Below are 20907 nucleotides of genomic sequence, written 5' to 3'. Positions count from 1 at the left end.
AAGAGTGAGAGGGTGAAATTTGAGGGGAGAGACAGAAAAGAAAGAGGATATTTATCAGAGACAGATATAGTGAGGGGCTAGAAAAAGATAAGAGGAAAGTAGAGAGAGGACAAATGGACCCAACTCTCTGGAAAGAGAGCAGAAGACCAGGCAGGAAAACAGAAAAGAAGAAACTAGGGCCAACATGCTTGGAAAAATAAAGTACCCAGACAACAAACATAGAAAAAACTGTTTTATTTTGAATTATTTGGTGGAATATGTTAGCTTTGGAAAATATGCATTTGTGGTACACAGCTAGTTTGACTTGTTGGGTTTCCCAGTTCAGTTTTTGTCTTTATATTTCTAATTTGTGATCCCTTGCTCTGTATTTGGTGTGTGACCGAGGTGTGGTATTCTGTTGGCAAGTAGTTTCTGCGTAGAACTCTGTAGCTTGTTCTGTTTTACTAGTAGTAGGTGTATTGGTTTTCTAGGGCCTCATGTAATATTTGTAGTGCTGTCTGTCCTTTTTAAGTAGGGTTCTTGTTTAAAACCATAGGAATCGGTGCTACTGTTCTATGGTAGATTTGCTATATGGATGTTGTGTTAGGATTTTTTCAGGTTTTATTTTTTCACAGTGTGCCTGGTAGCGGAGAGATATATTTAGCTATTACTGAGATAACTTGAGAATCGGAATTATTATATTTAATTTTTTTTTATTTTCCATGGAGAAAATGTGTACTTATGATCTGCACATGTTGTGGTGGTGGTGGGGGGGGGGAGATAGGGTTTTAGTGAATGGCGAACATGTTCGCATTTAATATATAAGAACTGACATTCTGTATCGGACCATAGGTCATAAGTAATGCCATACTGGGAAAAGACCAAGGGTCAATGTTGACAAGTGCAAAGTGATGCATGTGGGTAAGAGGAACCCGAATTATAGCTACGTCTTGCAAGGTTCCGCGTTAGGAGTTACGGATCAAGAAAGGGATCTGGGTGTCGTCGTCGATGATACGCTGAAACCTTCTGCTCAGTGTGCTGCTGCGGCTAGGAAAGCGAATAGAATGTTGGGTGTTATTAGGAAGGGTATGGAGTCCAGGTGTGCGGATGTTATAATGCCGTTGTATCGCTCCATGGTGCGACCGCACCTGGAGTATTGTGTTCAGTACTGGTCTCCGTATCTCAAAAAAGATATAGTAGAATTGGAAAAGGTACAGCGAAGGGCGACGAAAATGATAGTGGGGATGGGACAACTTTCCTATGAAGAGAGGCTGAGAAGGCTAGGGCTTTTCAGCTTGGAGAAGAGACGGCTGAGGGGAGATATGATAGAAGTGTATAAAATAATGAGTGGAATGGATCGGGTGGATGTGAAGCGACTGTTCACGCTATCCAAAAATACTAGGACTAGAGGGCATGAGTTGAAGCTACAGTGTGGTAAATTTAAAACGAATCGGAGAAAATTTTTCTTCACCCAACGTGTAATTAGACTCTGGAATTCGTTGCCGGAGAACGTGGTACGGGCGGTTAGCTTGACGGAGTTTAAAAAGGGGTTAGATAGATTCCTAAAGGACAAGTCCATAGACCGCTATTAAATGGACTTGGAAAAATTCCGCATTTTTAGGTATAACTTGTCTGGAATGTTTTTACGTTTGGGGAGCGTGCCAGGTGCCCTTGACCTGGATTGGCCACTGTCGGTGACAGGATGCTGGGCTCGATGGACCTTTGGTCTTTCCCAGTATGGCACTACTTATGTACTTATGTCCATCGAGCCCAGCATCCTGTCCACGACAGCGGCCAATCCAGGCCAAGGGCACCTGGCGAGCTTCCCAAACGTACAAACATTCTATACATGTTAGGAGCTGTTGGGCTTCCATCACCCTATTTCTTTATTAACCTAGTACATCAAACGTTTGCTGCTGTTTTGGTGGCTCGTTTGGGGAAAGTCTTACTGTTAAAGACCGAGACCAAACTGGCTTCGAATTGGGAAGGTACGCTTCTACAACTATTCTTAGAGTGCAAAGTGCACTGCAGACAAGGGGAGGACAACCGTGAGGGTCATGTATGCAGTGTGTCACGGACACGAGTATTGTCCGTCAAGTGTGTCCTGATATGAAAAAAAGTCGAGAACCACTTGCTCTAAGCTGAGCGCGAGTCCTCCATCTGCATTGCTGCCAGTAGGGGGTGGTGTTTCAATAATGCACTTCTAATCACTAGGCACAGGCAGGTTCCCTGGAGTCCTGCAGAGCTTGCCTGTCCCTCAGTATAGAAAATGTGACAGTGAACTAGCACCTCCCACTGGCTGGACTATAAGTGGAGGGAGTGCTGATCTTGGCAGCAACATATGAGAAATCCCCTCTCCCCCCCCCCCCCCCCCCCCCCCCCCGGCAATATCATATATTGTATCCTGGTGTATGCCATACATATTTTAAAACCTAAACGTTAGTTTGAATTCACCTCCAACACTTGGGGGACCCTTTTACTAAGCCTGTGTTAGGCGTTAACATGTGACTAACACAGCTAACAATGGACTACTGCAGGACAGTCTTTATAGTCCTGCAATAACACTGAAATATGCACTCACAAAAAAAAACAAAAATTCAGTTTTTAATGGGACAGGTCATGGACAGAGAGTGGATATTCCTGTGCTAATCAGTTAGCATAGGAATACTGTGGGAGCCTTTACCACATAGGTGGTAGTAAGGACTCGCATGATGATTTAAAAAAAAAAATGGCCACAAGCTAATGGCAACATTATCGCATGACCGTTAATACAAAAACTAGAAATCTTCCATTTTACGGTTGCTGTAAAAATGGCCCTTAATGCGTGGGAAAGACGAGGGCCACTGGTTGCCAGAGCTTGTAATGAATGAGTTGCACAACTGAGATCCTGTAATGCAAATTTCCTGTTGAATTACTAATACTTCATCATTTTAAACTAAAAATTCACAAGGATTGAGGGCCTAGATTTCAACACTCCACACTGACATTTAACTTCAGCCTGTACTTATTTACAGATTGGGAAAGAGCACACGGAGAACATAATTCCCACCGTAAATGGTGACCAAATCCAGGTTTGTATTCTCTATTGTCAACTTAACAGTAAATAATTTATTTTGTTAAGTAAAAAAATAAATAAAAAAAACATTTTTTTTTTTTTTTTTTTGTTATTGTAACAGCAGACACCAACAAAAATGGAGGAGGATCCAATAAGGATGAGGAAGGTTAGCTGCATTACGGTCTCGGTGAAATCATGTTATATCTTCTCTGCATTGTAAACATTTTTTCAGCTTTTCAGATTTCATAATATTCATCAAGGCTTTGCAATCATTTAAAAATACTGCGTGTTAGTAAAAAAAAAAAAAAAAAAAAGCAAGCATTTTTGCTATATCCAATATTTAGTAATGCATATTACTATTGCATGAATAAAGAAAAGAAATCTTCCATCCCACCCTTTTGATTCTGTATCCTCATCAGAGACGAGAATGTTAGTGACCAAGGATTCCCCCCCCCCCCCCCCCCACACACACACTCTCGCTGTCTGTACGCTATATTAAGTGGCCTTTCCCCTACTGCTCATGAAGCTAAGCCTGACCTGGTGACCCCCACAGCCAGTTTGATTTCCAGACTGTCCACAGTGAATGTGTGTGACATAAATATAAATACACGGAGCTCCAGCGTATTTAAATTTCTCGTACGTATTCCTTGTGAGCATGTTGGAAAACCTGACTAGCTTTTAGGAAGCCCCTTTGTATGAATCACTTCACATGAAATGGGTTGGAGTTCCTGGCAACGGTGCAGCCCAGCACTTAACCTTGGTATGCGTAAAAGTGGCAAACCTTGAAAGTTTCCTGGCTTCCTCAATCGTCTCAAAACAGAGAAGGCTATCAGATGGCAGCTGAATCCCTTTTTCTTTAGCATGTGGATCTGTTTTTCCACATTTTTCAAGCATTAGCAACCAACCGTGGACTGGCCTTCAGGCAATTAGAATAGTGAAAGTGAGTACCTTTGCTAACAGGAAAACTTCAGGTACCAGGAATCCTGTTAAATCATTCTTAGAGACAGACAGGATTCCATTTTCTTTGTGTACTCTTGTAGAGTGAGGGAAGATAAGTTCAGTGTTTGTAAACCTTAGCCATTCAGATTGTGTCTTTCATATGTCCATTCCCTGGCCGTTGTTAGATAGAGGGTTCAGGTTGTGGTTGTATATTTTGAGTTACAATTTCACTTAACTAGTTTAGTAAAGGTGTAAAAGACATTTCGGTAAAGGTGTAAAAGACATTTCGGAAGTAAATTGTTTCTCATGCAGTTCTGGATTAATTGTAACTATAATTACAAAATGGCTTAGGATCAAATAATCACGCTTATGCTGTTGATAACAGGAGCAGTTGACCTAAAAATTAACATTGGCTGATGAAATCTTTGAATCCCACAATTTACAACAGAAGTCGATTTACTGAAGAAACAGATAATATAAGTGAATTTTATTTTATTTACAAAACCTGCCCATACTTAGTATTTATAGTTCCATTAGCCTTTATTTACAACTAGACAGGCTTCCTCTCCACCCAAAATTTTTAACTGTCCTCACAATTGCAATCAGCTGCCAAGAGCCACAAAGCATCCCTGTGAACCCTGTACTCCCTAGGAAGCATTAAGTGATGACTGGGTCTCATACCCTCACCCTCAAACCCTATAAGCACGAGTGGGACCTTTTAAAGAGTAGAAATATATTGCTGATCCAAGAGATGCTGCTTTAATAAGAGTTAAAAAAAAAAAGAGGGGGTCCCCTGGAAAGATAAGCCACAGGAAATACTCGATAAAATTAGGTGCCTCTAAGTGAATTCATTGCATCCATCCATAATTCATTAATGGTCTCATCCATGTCGTCATTTTGTGTTTGTTCTTGTGGTTCTCTGTTCCATTCTTGCATATTAGTACATATGTGTTCACTCACAAGGGGAAAAAAAACACACCTTCCTTAACTTTTTTTTTAATTTGCAATCCTGCAAGAACAGAATCTTAATTTTTTTTCTGCTTCTTTTTCCTCCTGTTTTCTTTCATTTTCACAGAAAAGATCAAAGAAACTAGAGGGTGAAAACATTTATATCAGGCATAGCAATTTAATGTTGGAGGTTTGTATAAATTTGACGCTTATGCCAGTTGTTTGGCTGGATTTCTGCATAATTTTTATTTAATTTTTTTTATGTTGATTTTCTTTCTTGCATGTCCTGCATGGAAAAGAATAATCTTTATGCTTTTTGCATGCTATGAAGTTGTGCAGTTTTCATTTCTTCTTTTGTGTGTTGTTTCTGTTGTATTTGGGGGAAATACAGAAATAGTATTCTAGTATACTTTTTTTTGTTCGTTTATATTCATGAAGAGAAAGATTGGCAGTGGTTCAGTTTTTGTCCCTTATATCTTTAGCTCTGTGTGTCTGTAAATACACAGACAAATATGTATAGGGGTCTAACATCTGTACTCATCACTGGGAATTCCCTAAGGCTCACCTTGCTAGACATTACCGATACTGTGTGCTGCCTTTTGGTCTCATGTTACTTTGTAGGTTTTCCAAAGAATGCCTAGCAGTTGTTTTGACCAACCCTGGAATAAGGTTCTTTTGTTTTCCTTTAACTTCAGTGCCCAGCTACAGTATTTCCCCGAAAATAAGACACTGTCTTATATTAATTTTTGCTCCCCAAGACCTGCTAGGTCTTATTTTCAGGGGAGGCCTTATTTTTCGGGGAAACATCAGGTCTCTCCCCCCCCCCTCGATCGCCGGCTCCCCCCGCCCTCAGTCGCTCCCGGAACTAGCCTTAACGCTTCCTTTCACCAGTCATCTTCGCACTTGCAGCAGGGCAGGCCACTCCTTCCTTCCGTGTCCCACCCTCAACCCACAGAGTCTGCTCCTACGTGAGCCACAGTACACACATACACACACACCAAAATCTTGTTTTATGGTCTACAAAGAAACATCTATATAGATCCATATACAAGAGATACATGTCATAGGCTTATGCCTCGCCACTCGAAGCAGAACATTCCTCCCATGTGAGACTACATGCCATCAACTTGTACCCTTCTTGTATAGTAACCACCTGCTTAATTCTTGGGCTTCTGGGTCACATAGCAGCCACTCTACGTAAAATAGCATAGTATAATACAGACAGCTGCACCACACCACACCAAAAAGGACAGAAAATACAAGAGCGTCACTCAAATAAAAGAATATACTATACTAGCCGTTAAGCCCGTAACAGGCTATTTTTTTGTTTTCCCATGACCTCCCCCAGTCCACCAACCCTGCCCTCCCCCCAGCGTCTGTTTCCCTCAGTTCCGCTCCCTCCTTCTCTCCCTGCTCCCTCCTCCTCCGATTTCCATGCCCATGTCCAAGCCCTCCTCCCTATTGGGCTGTACTACTGGTGGAGGCGGGGCTTGGACTTCTACACTCTCAGCGTTCCGACTCTACTGCGCATTTGCAGGTGAGTCGGTCACTTGCCGTTTATATGTTAAAAAGTGATCACATAACCCGGCTTTTATGAAATCCTAATGAACCTTGTACATAAAGTATGCCTATGTGTATTGTATGAATTATATATACAATTAGTTTTCGTTGTTTGTTTAGATTGTGTATTACATACGTGTGTAATTGATTACTTTATTTGTTAATAATTTTGTCATTTTATATTTGTTTTTGTGTTTATTGACTTTTATATATGATGGATTATTTATGTTTTGTTTTAGAATCTTGTGTACCCCTGATGCAGCCATTCCAGGCAAAACATGGCCACATCAGGTTATGTGATCACTGTTAAATATAGATTTTTTTTTTTTTTACAAAAAGTATTTAGTAGTACACACACAATACATGCCATTCCTTTTGCATTGTTATACATGGGATCTCTGCAACAGTATCTAAAACTCTAGTGGAATAAACATCACCAAACGCTTTCAAAAAGATGGCTGTGACCCAATGTGTAAAACATTTACTGCTATGGTAGCAGATGTGCCCCCCCCCCCCCCAAATCCAAAAAAAACAGAAAAACCCTCCAGAGGAGCTTCATGTTCAGATAACCTTAGTACCACCTCTCTCACCACACGTACACTCCACAACCTTAGGTGGATGCATCTCCAAGGTTTTTTTTTTTTTTTTAAGTATCCCAGCGCTATGTCTCTTATACCCACAATGTGGATATTGAAAGGGAAATCATTTCTCAACTGCCAGTATGACAAGAAGTGCAAAATATTTCTTGCAAACTCCAGCAAGACCAACTAGACAATCGTAGTAATTTAAAGAGGACTCATTTTGCACATTGCTGTAAAGCCAACCATCATGATCCACCATGTTTTTCAGTCCCTGACATACTCGCTTCCCTTTTTTGCACCTATCCAGAACAGGCCACCATTGTAGCCTATCACAATGGGAATCGTGTCCATTCACATCTCATCTCCAGGTTCATCAGGGGACTGAATCCCAACTTCCCGTTTGGAACCATTTCCTTTAAGGGATCTCAACATTATACTTTCTCAACTCATGGATATTCCATTTGAATTATTCAGACAAGTGTCACTCGTATATATGTGTTGCCAGCACATCAGCTAGGAGAGTTGGTGAACATCAGTCCCTTGAGGACTACCCTTCTTGCACTCATTTCTTCACAAATTGGGTAGCGTTCTGCTGAAGTTACTCCTGAAAGTTGTATTGTGAGTTCCATCTCCATCAAACCATCATCCTTCCAATATTTTTCCCAAAGCCTTGTATTCACAGCAGCAAAGAAATAACTTCACACCTTTAACTTCCATGCATACCTTATTGCATTACTTCCATGGCACCAGATGCTCCCAGTTATTTGTTTTTTTACCCTAACAATCTTGGTGCATGAGTTGCAAAGCATATATTTTCTAATTGGGTATCAGACGGTTCAACTCTGCTACTGCAGAATGGACTTTTACAGCCTGTTGCCAAATTGGTATGCACAAGCTTTCTACAAAAGCAGATTCCACACCATACCAAACATCTGCAAAGCTACAATGTGGTTGTCAGCCTATACTTTCAGTGCTGTCTGGCTTTATCCTCTGGAACCTTTTTTGCCTCCAGTGTCCCTTGCTTTAAATTCCTGGACCCAACCAAATCATACCGCCCAAGGACAACCTTCAACTTGGTAATCACCCTCAAATGTTGCCTGTATTTTCCTTGCTTGTTGACAAGGGAAAATGGAGTTGCCTACCTGTACATTTGGTTAAATATTTAATGAATTAACAACTCACCCCAATATTGAGCCTCTGCTTGTAACAGGCTTGCAGGATTATTGTTGCTCATTACGTGTTCGTGTCGGAAGTTACTATATTTCTGCAACAGCAAAAAAACAAAACAAAAAAAACCAAATGATTTGATAAGCAGCAACATGTAATGGGTTGAAATCCTTCAATGTGCGCAAAGGAAAGCAGCCACATTTTCCCACTGTCTTTCTCCTTTTATTGATATCTAGTAGCTAAATTATCAACTGGGGGGGGAGAGCAGGGTCGGCACAGGAATTTCTGCAGGATCAGAAAAGCTATAAGATAAGTGTCGAGTCTGGAGCCATCAGATTGATGTCAAGTCATCAATTGTGGGTACATTCCCTTGCTATCTACAGACAACTGTCTTTACAGGTAGGTAATTCTTCTGTTTGAAATGCTCAGAAGGTAGTTTGAGGTTGCACTGTATCTGAGATAAGCATTTCCGTAATCATTCAAAGATTGCCATATAAGCTTGTAGAGCGTGGGGCATTGGAAAACAAGGGAAGAGAATTCATTATCAATTAACAGCTGAAAAAGGCAAGAACTAGGATTTATAAGACACACTTCAAGATTTCACTCATTATATAATACTTATATTTAGGTAGAACATGTGAGGGTAGTTAGTAAGTCGTTTATAACACAGAAGTGATGCACAAACTTTTAAAATCTAACTTGCTCTGTCATAACTTTGAAGGCGCCTTAAAGAAAAAGCAAGGAATGATGAATGGCACAGTTGCATCCATCCACTTCTAATTTGCCACTTCACTGTTCCTATTTGACTGCTAATCTGTGACCTCAAGGTCACTTTTAGCCACAAGGAACATTTTAGGGATTGATGGGACTTTTATACTCTTCTCACTAATAGTCTAGATCAGGGGTCAGCAGTGCTTTTGGACAAAAGTCCAAAAAACTTGCAACATCTACATCCATGATATTTGATTGCCAGAGAAGAGGGGTTTTGATGGGAGCTAAGTAACCACTTAGAGGAGGAAGAGACTAGTTGCTGGCTTCCTCCTTCAGCCCTGATGTTTCTCCTTCTAGTTCGGCTTCTGTGTACCAAACTGAACGTCTTCACGTGCTACTAGTTGCTGACCCCTAGACTAGCATACGAGGAGGGGCATAATCGAACCGGGACGACCATCTCTAAGGGTGCCCATCTCTTAAGACGTCCCGGCGAAGGGGCGGGAAAACCTGTATTATCAAAACAAGATGGGCGTCCATCTTTCATTTTGATAATACAGTTGGGGATGCCCAAATCTCAACATTTAGGTCGACCTTAGAGATGGTCAACCTAAATGCTGAGATGGTCAACCTTAGAGATGGTCGTCCCCGGTTTTCGGCCATAATGGAAACCGAGGACGCCCATCTCAAAAACGACCAAATCCAAGGCATTTGGTCGTGAAGGAGCCAGCATTCGTAGTGCATTGGTCTCCCTGACGTGCCAGGACACCAACCGGGTACCCTAGGGGGCACTGCAGTGGACTTTAGAAATTGTGTCGGAAAATGGGCGCCCTTCTCTTTCGAAAATGCCCCTGATAGTGTGTGATGTCTTAATTTACTAGTACATTCAGATGTCGGCAATAACGGCAAGATCGTTTCCTAGGTTGTGACTCCCAGTAGGGAAACTAGCATCATGTATATATAGTTGGGACTGTTTTTTTCCTATAAGCATTACTTTACTTTTGTCACATTGGGCATCTAAATGGTACATTTAACTCAATGTTGCCATATAGTGTTGCAACTATCACAATCCACTCATGATTTCACAGTTTGAATCTGCAGATATAAATGTATTCAGTCACCTTATTCAGCATTCCCTTTTTTCAGATCATTAATTAACCTTTAAAGAGTTTTTTGAAAGCTAATGTTTTTGTAATGGAAGTGTTTAATTTGTATCTATGTATAACTTATTGGCCGATGTAATAGTAATAGTAAACATAGTAGATGACGGCAGAAAAAGACCTGCATGGTCCATTCAGTCTGCCCAACAAGATAAACTCATATGTGCTACTTTTTGTGTATACCTTACCTTGATTTGTATCTGCCATTTTCAGGGCACAGACCATATAAGTCTGCCCAGCACTATCCCTGCCTCCCAACCACCGGCTCTGGGACAGACCGTATAAGTCTGCCCAGCAATATCCTCGCCTCCCAACCACCAGCCCCGCCTCCCACCACCGGCTCTGCCACCTAATCTCAGCTAAGCTTCTGAGGATCCATTCCCTCGGAACAGGATTCCTTTATGTTTATCCCACGCATGTTTGAATTCCGTTACCGTTTTCCTCTCCACCACCTCCCGCGGGAGGGCATTCCAAGCATCCACCACCCTCTCCGTGAAAAAAATAATTCCTGCTGTAGTTTTGCTGTAACAGGGCCTTGAACTACTTTGGTTGAATGGGTTATAAATATCAAACTTAAATTAACAATGTTAAAGCATCATTCCATGACATATTCACTATTTACCTTTCTCTGCTGAGAAAACGCACCATTTAGTACTACTCAGTCTGTAATAGGAGACTGCCTGTTATACATTGATTTAATAACTTCTTCAGGAGTCTTTCATGAGGGACTTATCAGAAGGCATTTTGACAATTCCAGATACAACAGATCAATTGATTCACCCTTATCCACAGTAACATCTTTTAAAAAAAATCAAAACAGGTTGGTAAGGCAAGGCTTCCCTTTTCTAAATCCATGTTGACGTCTCACATCGATCCATATGACTTATAAATTTTGTTTAATGGAATAGCTGCTACAATTTTGTCAGTACCAACGTCGGGCTCATCGGTCTATAGTTTCCCAGATCACCCCTGGAGCTGCCTTTAAAGATTGATGCTGTTGACCACACTCCATAACTCGATACTGTAGCTTTTTTTTTTTTTTAAGATAAAAATTTCATGGTTTTTTTTTTTGTTGTTGTTTAGGAAGTAGCCTTCTACGATGCTTTCTACTCTTCTTTGATCCATCCCCCCCCCCCCCTCGAATCACCTGAAGAGATTATAAGACTCTTGATCCCCCTTTTGCTTTCTGTTTCCTCTTATATATATATTTTAAATTGTTCCTTGTTTTTCCCTATTGATCATTATCTTGAATTGAAAATCACTTTGCACATTTATTAGAGGTATCTCAAATAAAGCTGAACTTGAAGTAGATATGATAGTGGTCAACAAAATCATGACGAAAGGCATTAAATAGGTAAATGTGAATCAGTTGCTTAGCCTTTCAAAAAGTACAAAGACCAGGGACAAGCAATGAAATTTACTAAGGTTCATACAAATATTTTTCACTCGGTGCACAATTAAGCACTTGAATTCTTTGCTGGAGGAAGGAAGGAAGCTGTATTTCCCTCCTGTGTTTGACTCTAGTATACTGCATTACATATTAGCCAAAGAAGTAAGGCTTGAAAGGCCCTGACTCTATATATGGTACCTATAGAGTAATTAAAAAAATATATACATGTATATAGGGCCTTCAAGAAGTTGTTTTGAACATTTGTGGCCAACTAGCTGAACAAATGCTTCAGTACTTGTGGACTTTGTAAACCATGTGTGAAAATTTCAAAATGAAATCTGTGCAGATTTGTCCCCCAGCTCTCGCTGCAGAACAGTGAAAAGTAAACTATGCGAGTACCTTTACTCACAGAAGGGGAGGACAGTTTTCAGCCCTTTATTTTACTGATATAATTGTTCAGTTACATGAGGAAAATCTTTTGAAATTTGACCCATTATATCTTTTGACTTCTTATTTTTTTTTCTTTATTTATAAAGTTTCAATTTTACATTCATGCCATTAAACATAACTATATGGAAATATAGAAATTTCAAATACATTGAACATTCAATAAACAAAAGAAAAATATTCAATATTTAGTCCACAATGGGGCTCATTTTCAAAGTACTTAGACTTACAAAGTTCCATAGGTTACTATGGAACTTTGTAAGTCTAAGTGCTTTGAAAATACACCTCATCATGATCTAAGTACAGAGAAATTAAACATTAAGAAAAAAAAAAGACATAGCAAATATATGCTAGAAGCAGAAGCATACATTTTGAGCGCAGCCGGTACATAGTATTATTATTCAGGTATTAAGAACTCACTCTTTGCTAGAAATAAATTCAAGTAACTTTCCTGGATCAAGGAAAAGATAATTTGAAGAATTATATACAATCATACAACGACAAGGATACCTAAGCAGAAAAGTTCCTCCCAAATTAAGTACTCTGGTGACTTCTTATTTTATGGTATAATCTTAAAATGCCTATATGCTGATTCCTGCTGTGGTGTAAGCTTTCTCTCTATGTGATTTTATAAATCAGCCTGTAGTTAAATGATTGGGTTTGTTTCTGGAGCTCCAGAGGTGGTGTTTATAATCTCCTAACACTTGTATTAGTTATTTATAAACCTCAATTTTTTGAGATTTTATCTGGTTTTTTTTTTTTTTTTTTCAATTCTAGGATCTCGACAAAACTCAAGATGAAATCATGAAGCACCATGCCAGTATCAGTGAGCTGAAAAAAAGTTTTATGGAGAATGTTCCTGCACCACGGCCCAGTGAGTGGGATAAACGCCTGTCAACTCACTCGCCTTTTCGAACGCTTAACATCAATGGTCAAGTCCACACAGGAGCAGGAGAAGGGGTGAGTGCTTTACACAATATATTATGTCAGTGCTTGCATCAATAAAAATAAATGTTGCTTCAGACAGAAAATGATTAAAATGTTTCATGAATTCTAACTCAAAGGCCATTACGGAGTGTCTCTGTGTAATGGGCAGGCAAGAAAGAAGTCAAGTGATTTGATAAGCAGCAACGTGTGACAATAGGTCAAAAGCATTTAATTTATAGTAAATTCGTAGATACTAATCAGTAACGAGAATTTTGAAGTGACGTGGAGTGCATCATGAATATTCTAGATGTTTAGGAAAAAGAGAGGAAAAAAAACCACCTAAGCAGTTCTGTTTCTAGATCCCCCAAAAGGGATTAATTCTGTTCTGGATTTTAGTTCAAGGCAGGTTGCATTCAGGTACAGCAGGTATTTCCCTGTCCCCAGGAGGGCTTACAATTTGTTCATATTGGAAGCAGAGGAGGGTGAAGCGATTTGCCCAAGGGTCTCAAGGAGTATCGGTGGGATTTGAACCCTGGATTCCATGTTTCTCAGTCCACTGCTTTAACCACTGATTACTCCCATTCTGAAAGTAGAGGACATGATTCCTGCTGGTTTTGTATGCTTGTTGTTGAATAGTAAGTAGAAAACTAAAAATAGCCTTTCCCATTAAAAGAATAAAACAGAACGAAATTAAGCAAAAAAAAACCCAAAAGATGTTTTTGAAGATTTTGTTTTCAAGTCGGTGGTTATATACTCCAAACATACTCTTTAAGCATTTGTATTTAAAGAGAGACATGTCTAAACTATAACTCCAGAAATGTTATCAAAGACAGATTTGCCCCTGGCATTCTCCTGGAGAGAAGGGGCTTGAATTTTAAGAATAGAGAAAAGTATTACCTTGCCGAATGGTGTGTGTTGGCAGCCATTAGCAATCCAGAACATCGCAATAACATTATGGGCCCAGTTTACTAAGATGCGTTGTAGGCACGCTATCATTTTTAGCACACGCTAAAAATTAGAATACTACTACTACTACTACTTATCATTTCTAAAGCACTACTAGACGTACACAGCGCTGTAACACTTGAACATGAAGAGACAGTCCCTGCTCAACAGAGCTTACAATCTAATTAGGACAGACAAACAGTACAAACAAGAGATAAGGGAATATTAAAGTGAGGATGATAAAATAAGGGTTCTGAACAAGTGAATAGGGTTAGGAGTTAAAAGCAGCATAAAAAAGGTGGACTTTTAGCTTAGATTTGAAGACGGCCAGAGATGGAGCTTGACGTACCGGCTCAGGAAGTCTATTCCAGGCATATGGTGCAGCAAGATAAAAGGAATGGAGTCTGGAGTTAGCGGTGGAGGAGAAGGGTGCAGATAAGAGAGATTTACCTAGTGAACGGAGTTCCTGGGGAGGAATGTAGGGAGAGATGAGAGTGGAGAGGTACTAAGGAGCTGCAGAGTGAATGCACTTATAGGTCAATAAGAGGAGTTTGAACTGTATGCGGAAATGGATAGGAAGCCAGTGAAGTGATTTGAGAGAGGGCTAATATGAGCATAACGACACTGGCGGAATATTAGTCGTGCAGCAGAATTTTGAACAGATTGAAGAGGAGAGAGCTGGCTAAGTGGGAGACCTGTGAGAAGCAAGGTGCAATACTCTAATAGTTTAATGCTAACTCTAGATACACCCATATATTCCTGTGGGTGTCTCTAGCATTAGTGTGCACTAAAAGCGCTAGTGCACCTTAGTAAACAGGGCCCTTTGTGTTTAAGGTTGGAAGAAAAATTAATAGTGGAACCAAATACACTACTAGAGTATGTTAGTAATTATATAGTTATTTTGGGGATAGAAGTGGCTTGGAGTAATAGTTATCTGTTGACCAGTTGCTATTGAAAATTATTGATTAAGTGCAAATGAAAAGTTGCAATTCCAAGTCCCAGGTATTACATTACATATTACGGGTATGATATATGACATTTTCTTTTCTTAAAAATATTTGTGTAAGTTCACACATCCCAGGATTTGATTTTTCAGTCCAGACATTATAGACTCTACTGCCATCTGTCGGAGGATAATCACATTTAAAAGATGAGGGTTAATTACTCAGCATGGTCTAAGTGGGCAGGAGCCTCCTTAACACCACCGTGCCACTGAAGATCTAGTGTGGCATTTTCCGGGACGGTCTAGCGGCAGAACTGGAAGATATGCGGGCAGTGGTGATATTCAGTACTGCTGCCCTCGAACTACTTCTGGGTCTGCCAAAAACCCAGACACTCGGTGCCGATGCCTGGACATAGCGTGGAGGGGTCATGCGATGAAGTTAAGAAGGAGAAATCTAAGAAAATACTCTTTCACCGAAAGGGTGGTGTATGCGTGGAATGGCCTCCCAGCGGAGGTCGTGGAGACAAGGACTGTGTCAGAATTTAAGAAAGTGTGAGACAGGCACGAGGGATCACTTAGGAAAAGGAAGAGTTAGTGGTTACTGAAGATGGGCAGAATGGATCGGCCGTTACGTTCTGTGTTTCTAATTCAGCCTGCAGCTGTCGGCTATTTTAAAAGCACTGACCACCATGGGCTGAATATCATCCTCGGGATTTTTGGGGGTGGCCTCAGACTCAGGGCAGTGCTGTGTGTCATTACCTGAGGATCTGGTTCCAGTTCATGAGCCTGGCTTCTTTCCTTGGGCGAACTGGGGATGCTCACCATGTCGACCAAACTCAGGGTCTACAGTTTGTGTCCCTTAGTCAAGGACATTTGCTGTTATGGCAGGACTGGATGGGGGGAGGAGTATAAAAGGGATGTGAGAGAATTCCAAATAGTTGTGAATGAAACAATACTGCACTGTAGCCTCATTAGAGGATTATTCCAATTGAGCAGAAAGATGCTTAAGAAAAATTAAAGGAATGCATTTTGGAAGAGTCACTCTAAATTGTGTGCAGTTACAAATTGAATCCTTTTGCACGAGTAATTGATCATGTTCTACCATGCCAAAAAGTAAAGCTAAAAAAGGTGGATCTGTTTTAGGAATAGAACTTGCACGATAGTTATGCCTAGGGAGGATGGTTTTTCAAAAGAATTTATCCAGGTACTTATGCAATAACTCAGGTGAAATGGAGGAATCAAAGTTGCCCCCTCCCTCGGTAGATAAATGCACCGTGCTGTTTCTGAACGTCGATGCTTTGACTCAGTCAGAAATGGCCTGGGGCTGGCTGAAAACATGCCAGAGTTTCGTTTTTAAATTCCCATGCGTTGTTTACAGTATACATTTTGTATCTGCTGTGTAACAGGATATAGGCTCCATAGGGACCAAATATAACTGCAACATTGACTGACCAAGTTTTCAAATTCTGCAGAGTTTTCCTTTGAAAATAGAGTTGTGGGCCTGCAGAGTTTGATATTGTCTTGTTCAACACAAGGCTGTTCAACCTTTGGTGTCTAATGAATCCTCTAAGCAGTAAATTAAGTCAAAGAACCTCCTTCAGATATTTTCTTGTTTAACTCTGTTGTAATATAACCATAGTGTGATTCCTGAGTTTGGTTAATAGTTGTACATTATATAGTGCTTTTAATACTTGGTACTGCAAAAGCTCTAGCCCTTTTGTCAAGTATCACATCCAAGGGAGTTTAACTTTTATTCAAAAGGCAGCATGAAAGAAGCATTGCTGCTGATCCAGTGCTGAAATATTTCTAGCAGTTATCATTCACAGGTGGGGAGGAGTCGCTGGGATTGCTGTGGGAGGTAGTGCTTTAAATCACCGTGGGGGCCCTTTTATTGAGCCGCATAGGTGCCTACGCACACCCAACGTACGTCAATTTAGAGTTACCGCCCAGCTACCACCACATGGCCCGTGCGGTAATTTCATTTTTGACACGCGTCTGCTACGTGCGCCGGAAAACAATTTTTATTTTCTGGCGCGCGGCAAAAACCCGGGCGGTAATCGTCATTCTACGCACGTAGACGATTACCACACGGTTAACGTGCGAGATCTTAACCGCCAAGTCGATGGCCGGCGGTAAGGTCTCAGACCCAAAATGGACGCACGCCAATTTTTTAAATTTTTGCTGCACGTCCATTTTAGGCAAAAATATATTTTTGAAAGGCCTTTATTTTTTATAGGCGCGCTGAAAAATGGATGCGCGCCTACACCAGCGCACCTTAGTAAAAGGACCCCTATAGTAGAAAGTCGGTGACATATTAAAAAAAAAATCTCGTTAACTTTCAGGACAGTTTCCTACATTAGTATTGGTACAGTCAAGGCATGATTCAATACTGTTTTGATAGGTTTATGCTATAGTGGTAAAAGCAACTCCATTTTATGCATTTTTGTGCGTGTCCAGGTCAAGAAAGTCCCTGTGGTACCCTCTGAGAGCAAGGTCGGTGGGCCAGAGGTAAAAGCTACTCTTAATGCTGGTTTGTGCTTCTGAACCCAGAATCCGCCCTTGCAAATGGCACTAAGGCAAATGCAAACGAGTACTCACCGCGGCTTAGTAACAATTTTGTCTTTTATTTTTAAAAAACATTTTTGCTACATGAATAATTTTACATCTCACTTGCCCTCCAGCCTTAACTTATTACAAGACCGGCACCTGCTGCAGGCTTTTTGCAGCTTAATCCTTTGCTTAGTCAGCGCATGGCTCAATGAAAAAAACAAAAATGCATGAAGGTGTAGACCGTTTTTTTTTTCCAATGACAAACCAAGTGTTTAACTGTATTGTTTTCTTTATATGTTGTCTTTCTTTTTTATGTTTTCCTCCATATTACCTTTGCATACAGATTTTAGTTTTTGCTGCTCCGTCACCTAGCTACTTTCCCCTTGATACTCGTCACTTAGGGGTGTGCAAAGATCCGGGACAGAAATTCCAGCTTAACTATGGGAGGGTGGATCAGTTGAGAGAGCTCAAGACCAAATTTTTCCTCTCTTAGAGGAAAGGGTATTCTGTTAAAGCAATTCAGTTTGAACAAAGTATGCCGGGGGGGGGGGGGGGGGGGGAGAATCATCCTCTCTCAGAATCCCCAAAATAGTTAATAGTACTGTAGCAAGTCCTATACTTTAAAATAAATAAATTAATTGACAAACGAGGAATAGTGATGAAGCAGAGATTTTCTTAATGCAGTATTTGTCACGAGCACTCAAGATTAAATTTCCCTAGCTAGAGCTGTGGCCACATACACATCACATGTTACATTTATTTATTGCATTTGTATCCCACGTTTTTCCCACCTATTTGCAGGCTCAGTGTGGCTTACATAGTACCGTGATTCCGGTATAACAAATGCAGAGTGATATTGTGGTGAAAGTTCAAAAGTGACAAACATATTAGGGTGGTGGACTTTGGTCCTGAGGAACTGAGTTCGATTCCCGGCACAGGCAGCTCCCTGTGACTCTGGGCAAGTCACTTAACCCTCCATTGCCCCATGTAAGCCGCATTGAGCCTGCCATGAATGGGAAAGCGCAGGGTACAAATGTAACCAAAATAAAATAGATACTATTGGAGATTCTACATGGAATGTTGCTACTATTGGAGATTCTACATGGAATGTTGCTATTCCACTAGCAACATTCCATGTAGAAGGCTGCGCAGGCTTCTGTTTCTGTGAGTCTGACGTCCTGCACATACGTGCAGGACGTCAGACTCACAGAAGCAGAAGCCTGCGCGGCCACATTGGTGATCTGCAAGGGCCGACTTCTACATGGAATGTTGCTAGTGGAATAGCAACATTCCATGTAGAATCTCCAATAGTAGCAACATTCCATGTAGAATCTCCAATAGTAACTATTTTATTTTTGTTTCATTTGTACCCTACGCTTTCCCACTCATGGCAGGCTCAATGCGACTTACATGGGGCAATGGAGGGGTTAAGTGACTTGCCCAGAGTCACAAGGAGCTGCCTGTGCCTGAAGTGGGAATCGAACTCAGTTCCCCAGGACCAAAGTCCACCACTATTTGAGATTCCACTAGCAACATTCCATGTAGAAGTCGGCCTTTGCAGATCACCAATGTGGCCGCGCAGGCTTCTGCTTCTGTGAGTCTGACGTCCTGCACTCGACTCACAGAAACAGAAGCCTGCGCAGCCTTCTACATGGAATGTTGCTAGTGGAATAGCAACATTCCATGTAGAATCTCCAATAGTAGCAACATTCCATGTAGAATCTCCAATAGTAGCAACAGTGGAGGAGTGGTCTAGTGGTTAGGGTGGTGGACTTTGGTCCTGAGGAACTGAGTTCGATTCCCGGCACAGGCAGCTCCCTGTGACTCTGGGCAAGTCACTTAACCCTCCATTGCCCCATGTAAGCCTGCCATGAGTGGGATAGCGTGGGGGTACAAATGTAACAAAAATAAAAATATTAGGGAATCCAAGAGGAAGAGTTAAGTTATGTCCAGTTCAAGTATTAATTTTGTTGTGTTGCAGGGTTCAGGCGTTTTAAGTTGGATCATTAGGGTATGCCTTTTTGAACAAGTTGGTTTTTAATGATTTCCAGAAGTTTGATGGGCCGTGCATTGTTTTCATGCCATTTGGTAACGGGGAATAAGTTTCTATTTATTGTCACAGGTACCCTTTTTTTTTTTTTTTTTAGCCCAGTAGTGTTCTCCTGCTCCTTTCAGGCCAACAGCCATCATTTGCACTGTCTGGGATTTTGCCCCATTTTTACAACACCCTCCTACCTTTCAGTATAACCTACCTATCTCAGTTCCAGTCTTTGACCAGAGGCCACGGATTGACTTCCTTGAGAATGTTGTACATGTGCACTTCAAGCCTGGCCACTAGATATTGTTGTGTGATGGCAGAATCCCATGTAATCTAGGGCTATGAAGGCTGCTACCATGCATTCCCAGCCAGCCCACAGAGAAGCTAGGTTCAGAATTTGAGCCACCAACAAATCTTATATATACTGCCAAATAAATACAATATCTTAAACATAGGTTTAGGGACCAGCATGAACAATTAAGCTTCTCAGATGAAAAGCTCATAGTTTAAATGAAGCCATTCCAGCAACTGAGTGACATTCCAATTAAGGTGGTGAGAGATTATTTTGATACAGTTAGGATCCCATACTTTAGTGTTATGAGTGAAGGGTATAAGCATTGCTTATACCCTTCACTGTCGATTAAAATGTTCTATTATGTATTGTGTTGACATTGTAAGTAGTATACTGTGTTATACTTTGTATTATTTAAATATTTTTACTGCTGTAATTGTCTATTGCTCATGTTTGATTTATTCTTAACTGTACACCGCCTTGAGTGAATTCCTTCAAAAAGGTGGTAAATAAATCTAGGGAAACTTTTTTTTTTTTTTAATGTATTAATTGGAATAAAAAAGGTGATGTATTTTACTTAAAAGGAGATCAGATATCCATTCTGCTGTTTGCAGCCGTCAAGAAGAGGTGCTGTTTAAAGTTATTGGCCACCAACAAGATGATTTTTGAGTGCAGTGTGGGTTCCCAGCTGAGTGAACCGCCAACACCAGTCAGTCTTAAACTAAGAGAATTAATGGACATTTGTTATCCCTGCATGCGGGGTTTCTCACTAGTTTATTTTTGTTACATTTGTACCCCACGCTTTCCCACTCATGGCAGGCTCAATGCGGCCAATGGAGGGTTAAGTGACTTGCCCAGAGTCACAAGGAGCTGCCTGTGCCGGGAATCGAACTCAGTTCCTCAGGACCAAAGTCAACCACCCTAACCACTAGGCCACTCCTCCACTGTTGCTACTATTTGAGATTCTACATGGAATGTTGCTATTCCACTAGCAACATTCCATGTAGAAGTCGGCCCTTGCAGATCACCAATGTGGCCACGCAGGCTTCTGCTTCTGTGAGTCAGATGTCAGACTCACAGAAACAGAAGCCTGCGCAGCCTTCTACATGGAATGTTGCTAGTGGAATAGCAACATTCCATGTAGAATCTCCAATAGTAGCAACATTCCATGTAGAATCTCCAATAGTATCTATTTTATTTTTGTTACATTTGTACCCTGCGCTTTCCCACTCATGGCAGGCTCAATGCGGCTTACACTCCTCCACTGTTGCTACTATT

At 40.9% G+C, this 20907-nt stretch overlaps 1 protein-coding gene across 8 annotated transcripts in view; it reads left to right on the top strand.

The window, feature by feature from the left end:
• EPB41 (erythrocyte membrane protein band 4.1) overlaps positions 1-20907 on the top strand; it is a 172946-nt gene that overhangs the window by 110462 nt on the left and 41577 nt on the right. For 4 of the 8 annotated variants that reach the window (XM_030219812.1, XM_030219813.1, XM_030219811.1 and 1 more), the window contains exons 17-21: positions 2994-3050; positions 3156-3200; positions 5049-5111; positions 12712-12894; positions 17207-17257. In XM_030219812.1, the coding sequence (XP_030075672.1) occupies positions 2994-3050; positions 3156-3200; positions 5049-5111; positions 12712-12894; positions 17207-17257 (399 nt within the window). The remainder of the gene's footprint in view (positions 1-2993; positions 3051-3155; positions 3201-5048; positions 5112-12711; positions 12895-17206; positions 17258-20907) is intronic. The other 4 variants (XM_030219818.1, XM_030219816.1, XM_030219815.1 and 1 more) reach the window with 3 other exon arrangements.

Source organism: Microcaecilia unicolor, chromosome 11 (assembly GCF_901765095.1).
Source record: "Microcaecilia unicolor chromosome 11, aMicUni1.1, whole genome shotgun sequence".
In the NCBI taxonomy this organism is placed as follows: Eukaryota; Metazoa; Chordata; class Amphibia; order Gymnophiona; family Siphonopidae; genus Microcaecilia; species Microcaecilia unicolor.
Note: the sequence above shows the minus strand (reverse complement) of the source record. Positions and strands in the feature narration are given on the sequence as shown.